The following is a 5,720-nucleotide window of genomic DNA, read 5'->3' as shown; positions in this document are numbered from 1 at the left end:
GCTCTCTCAACCACTTTTGAGATTCATTAAGCTCATGCATCTTTTACTAGGGACGACTTGGTCACCTTCTTTGCTTGATGAACCAAAGTCATATCCGGCCTTTACTAGTAGCTTATAAGCGTTAGGGTTTAATCCCTCCTTTGTCCTTTTGTTAGGAAGGGTCCCATGCTCTGTCTTGCCTTGAATCGCGAAATTTTATCTGGCCCCTCATCACGATTTCTTGCAATACTGGATTCTACTTCCTTATTCCTCACTTCTGCAGTCTTACCTATAGATGGTACTCCAGCTGGGAGAACTTCCTTTACTATTTCGTCATCCATGTAGAACTTGAAATCCGCAAAGTAAGATTCAGCTTTAGTGAATGGTTTAGTATCACCTGCTACCGTTTTTACTCCACCACGGTAGAACTTGAAGCATTGATGGAGAGTGAAGGGGACGACACCATTTTTGTGATCCCACAATCATCCTAACAATAAATTATATGAGATCTTTGCATCGATCACATGGAACAAAGTGTTCGACTTCAACTCTCCAATTGTCATATCTACTCTAGTCATCCCTATGGCTCTTTGCTCCCCTTGGTTAAAGCCTTGAATCATGAGATGACTTCGAGACAACTCTTCCACATTGATGCCAAGTTGCTTCATGGTCGACATAGGTATGATATTTACGGCTGACCCTCCGTCTATAAGCATGTGGTTTAACTTTTGATCTCGCATGTACCCTCTCACAAAAAGTGGTCTATTGTGTAGCTTAGAGCCTAACTAAAGGTCTTCATCCATAAAGTGAATGGCACCACAACCTGCAACACACATGACACATTCCTTCGACTTCACGTCATTAATCTTCGTGGAGTACTTGCCTATGTCGATTAGCACTTGTACCAATGAACATCTTGCCAATTTTGGCAATTGTAGTAGATCAAAGATATTAAATTGCAGTGGAAGGTTTTCAAGCTGCTTCAACACTTCGTTCTCCTTTAATGCTTGATTCGTGCTAACAGTGCTTGCCTCAACCTTTGCAGAATCCTCTTAACCAACTTCATAGTTTGTTGTCATGTGGGCAGCTTTCATGGCCCTTTAGCGGACCGGGCCTATGGGTTGGACCGAGTTGGGCTTCAAACCCCTAAACCAAGCCCGGCCTCTACCCACCGAGCGGGGCCTTTTGCAGGCTTTTATGCAGGCCAGCCCGGGTTTTTACCCTTCAGGTTTATGGGCCTCCATCGGCCCATTTGATCCGCAGGCCAAATGATGAGGCCTAGTCTATAGGCTCACTTCAAAGCAAGCTTCAATATGTTTCTATGAAGTAGTATTTGTCAAGTATAGGGTCTGCCTGAGACTAGGTTACAGATTAAAATTTGATGTATATACTATCTAGGTTTCGGCATTAGTTAACGAAATTTCGCTTCAAAGAATGGAATGTGTTAATTTTAACATGCATTCAAGCAATTGTATTCATGCGATTCTTTGCATCCTTTTCTTTCTTTGTTTCTTTTTTTCTTTATTTTTTAATTTACTAGTAAGGAATGTTTTAACATTTAGTTCAGATATCTTTAACATGAATTTCTCACGTGCTAATTACCAATTTTTATTGGAGAATGAAATTAACACTCCCTAATTTGCAATCCACACTCCTTTCCTTTTTTTGGTTAAAAGTCTCATAAAAAGACAAATTTCAGTTACTAAAGACAATTTAAATTACTAAGAAAGAAACATGGAGTGTGAATTCTAAATATGAGTGTGAATTCCAATAAGAAAAAAGTAATAGCATATTGGGATGAGAAGGCAAAACTAACTTGTAACTTCATCTTTCATTCTCCAAAGGGAAAAAACTTCATCCATAGGTAACAAGAATGCATGAACTTTGCAAACACAGCTGAAATAAAACATACAAATGTGATATCTTACGACTGAGATCAGATGCCCCAACATGAACTAATCAACAATACTACTGTAAACAAGGAAATCTGAAAGCACACAAGATGCAGACACGCGTACAAAAATAATAATTTGATTAATTTAATTGCGGGTTACAATCTTTGGTAATCCTCTGATTTGATCTCCGACGATGAATTTCACTCAAGGGCTTGACGCTTGATCTTGAGTTGGACGATGGTCACGAGAGTCGACACGTGACGAATGTTTTGACTTTGAAGTTGGTGAGGAACCAGCTATTTGGCAGCTTGATGGTTCTTCACCCGAGCCTGGGAGTCTTCAGAAATTTTGAGAGTGTCTTCTTCTCTATTTTTTGGCTGAAGTCCTTCTCACAAGTTGAGAGGGGTATTTATAGTGTCGGCTTCTCTCTTCATTTGGAATGCCTTGATGACACGTAATTAATTGTATTTTCCTTAATAACATAATCAAATCAATCAGTCCTATTTAACTGATTTAATCACGATTATTAAGGAATTATCCAATTAATTTGATGGCTGATTTTAATTGTATTTCATTAATAGTATAATCAAATCAATCATCTTTAATTAACTGATTTAATCACGACTGTTAAGGAATTAGCCAATTAATTTGATGGCTGATTTTCATCTTGATTATCAATTTAAATAAATTGACATTTAATCAGCGGACGAAATTTAATACTTGATTTGACTCGGGATCAATTGATTTAATTTAATTGATCCGCCTTAATATCAGCTGATTAAGTCAGAACAAATTTATTTATTGCCATCTGGCTTTTTGTATGCCGCCACGTGTCATTCCCTGAGTCTGCCTGGTTCTGTTTACTCATAAGCTACGTGCACATTTTGTGGGACCCACATGCTGACTAAATTTGTTCGGTCATAATTTCAAGTGTTGACCGAATTATTTAATGAATTTTATTTTCATTAAACTTATGGTGTCTACAAATGACCCCACTTCAAGGTGCGCCGTAAACATGTTGTCACGTGTATGAGGTGTGACTTGAAGTTTTGAATTTGACTTTTTTTTTCTTCAGTCGCTTTGACTTTGACGGCTTTTCCATTTTAGCTCGTCGCAATGCATTGATTTAACGGAGCTAGCTTGTAAAACTCCAAAGCTGTAGAGATTCCCTTGGAATCTTGATTTAATTTTGTAAAGAGTCTCCCAAAATCTTGATTTAATTTTGTAGAGATTCTCTCGCAATCGGGATTTAATTTTGTAAATATGGCAAGGACTTCAAATGGGCATGTCACAAACCCCATGATATAAGAGTATTTTTTGTTTAAATATTTATGGCATAAATCCTTGATTTTTCTGAATAAAATATTTATTCATAAAATTTCAGTAATCAATATATTAGTACCATATATAGCAGAAAATTTAGGATTTCTGCCATATTTTCCTAGTCTCAACTAGGAAATTAATGAAGTGAAAAAACCCTAGCCTTTTAATATAAAAGGACGGCCTCCTTTGTATTTTGAACAGAAGTGACTTGGCTACTAGCTCACTTCGTTGCCCTTTTGTCTTTGGTGTTGCAGGAGATCATCAAGCAATTAAAGGTGATTTATTTTGCTTGTTTCTTCATCCTTCTGTGGGAATTTAGATGGATGCAGCCTGACTTATTTATTTTTTTTCTTCTGACAGGGCTTGCTGCTACTTCCCTGCCTGGGGCTTTATGTGCCTTTAAAACATAAAAGACTAAGGTACGGCTCTCAATCTTCTTTTGATATATATATATATTTTTTTTTTCATAGCCTGGCGATTTGTGTTCTTGTTGGTCCTTTTTGGCAAAGAAACTTGCTTGACCTTTCCATCATTAAGAGCAAGTTCACCCGTAGTCAAGAAAATGCAAAGTCGAGAAGTCAAGTTACTATTCACTGCCATTGGATATGGGTATACACCCATTGTTTTTCTTGCCGGACCAACACTGTTCACTTTTTTACTGTTCACACTCACTGTTCACAAGTGGATTTCACTGTTTAAATTTACTGTTCTTTTTTAACTGTTTATCGGAATTAAAATTGTTTTTTTTTTAAGAGATTAAATATATTTAATGATAATAATGAATATTTATGGATAATTATGCAATTTACTTTTTTCAAAAATATTTTTCGGTGGACAAATTATGAGCCACCGACAATTTATCTTGAAATGAGTGAAAGCACAACGGACAAATTATGAGCCACCGACAATTTATCTTGAAATAAGTGAAGGCACAACGGACAAATTTCCTTGAAATGAGTGAAGACACAACCGACAATTTTTGAACGGACCAGATCATTTGCATACTATTCAATCTAACGGTTATTGTTGATGTAATCTTATCTAAAATTTCGGATCAGATTACGTCGAACCAGGAGTGGACACGTGTCCTCGAAGTATGATCACGTTTTATGTGAAAATTGTAAATAAATTGAGCAAGAGGCAGCACACCATTCCTCACAAGTTGATATTCACAAATCTCATTCGTTTTCATATTCTCTAGATCCAACACGTTTCCTCTCCTTCCCTCATTTCAATGAAGAGATTGTGGGCTAGGTATCGACAATCTCGAGATGAAGATCTTGAAGAGCTGTGTACGACTAATGCTCTTGTGGTAGCATCAATCACTGAAGCTAAAGCTTCCTCCGGATCACGATGTCGGGGTTCTCAACCAGGGCGTGCACCGAATGAAGAGCGATTTAGGGAATCAAGAGGGAAAAACATGATGGAAGATTACTTTGTGGAGCGTCCAGTTTTCAGTGAAGAGTTATTCCAGACACGGTACAGGATGAGTCACAATGTGTTCAACCACATCTCCAGTGACCTTTGTTGCTATGACCCGTACTTTTTCCAGAAATCAGATGCTGCAGGCAAAGTCAGACTACTTCCCCAGCAAAAGCTGACATGTTCCTTAAGAATGCTTGCTTATGGTGCCGGGGCAGATCAATGTGCTGAGTATTGTCGAAATCTACCTCCATTGAGGCTCTGAAACGATTTACAAGAGGAATCGTTAATCTGTACTCGGCAGAATACCTCCAGGCTCCTAATCCGGCCGACCTCAGAAGACTTCTCGCCAAAGCTGAGAGAAGGGCTTTCCTGGGATGATTGGAAGCATCGACTGCATGCACTAGCAATGGAAGAATTCCCCAACAGGTTGGGCTGGAGAATACAGCGGTCGAAAACGTGTGCCCACTATCATCCTCGAAGCAGTTGCTTCTTATGACACATGGATATGGCATGCCTTCTTTGGAATGCCTGGATCATACAACGACCTCAACGTCCTTGCTAAGTCCCCGTTGTTTGACGAGCTCACTGCTGGTCGAGCCCCTCGGATCCAATTTCAAGCGAATAACAGGATTCACAATTTAGGGTACTATCTCGCTGATGGTATCTATCCGCAATGGGCGACTTTCGTGAAATCAATTCCAAGGCCTACACGACCCAAGGATCTGAAGTTTTTCCAGGCTCAAGAGGGGTACAGGAAGGATGTCGAAAGATGTTTCCACCAAAATTGGGTTGCGGATAGTATCCACCCATAGAAGGTGGTGGCTGCTCGTCAAGATCTTCTTTCTCCGCTATCTTTTTTTTGTTTTCTTGACCAATAACGCTTTTTATTTAGCGTCATTTTACTTGTATCAATCTCCATAATACGCTCTTCCCTCTCTTTAATTCGATCTTGCATTTTCTTGAAATAGGAGTTGCTCTTTTCGTATTTCGATTTGCAAGAGGGATATATGCTCTTTTCTCTTCCACTTGGAGACTTCGAGCGAATTCGTCATCGAGTTTTTTCTTGCCCTTGGTTTCCTCTATTTGGTTGTTCGCTAT

At 38.8% G+C, this 5,720-nt stretch overlaps 1 protein-coding gene across 1 annotated transcript; it reads left to right on the top strand.

Moving 5' to 3' along the window:
* Nucleotides 1-4,431: 4,431 nt before the first annotated feature.
* On the top strand, nucleotides 4,432-5,434 carry LOC121052329. The gene is made up of 2 exons (XM_040517066.1): nucleotides 4,432-4,843; nucleotides 5,049-5,434. Exons 1-2 carry the CDS (start codon nucleotides 4,432-4,434, stop codon nucleotides 5,432-5,434), a joined length of 798 nt encoding a protein of 265 aa, XP_040373000.1.
* The last annotated feature ends 286 nt before the right edge of the window (nucleotides 5,435-5,720 follow it).

Source organism: Rosa chinensis, chromosome 3 (assembly GCF_002994745.2).
Source record: "Rosa chinensis cultivar Old Blush chromosome 3, RchiOBHm-V2, whole genome shotgun sequence".
In the NCBI taxonomy this organism is placed as follows: domain Eukaryota; kingdom Viridiplantae; phylum Streptophyta; class Magnoliopsida; order Rosales; family Rosaceae; genus Rosa; species Rosa chinensis.
This window is presented reverse-complemented; position numbering and strand designations above follow the sequence as displayed.

Bases quoted from the DNA above. Each gene is read 5' to 3' on its own strand.
- LOC121052329 (XM_040517066.1), top strand. From the start codon at position 4,432: ATGAAGAGATTGTGGGCTAGGTATCGACAATCTCGAGATGAAGATCTT. The intron at 4,844-5,048 runs GTGCTGAGTATT...ATTCCCCAACAG, and splicing joins TGGTGCCGGGGCAGATCAAT to GTTGGGCTGGAGAATACAGC.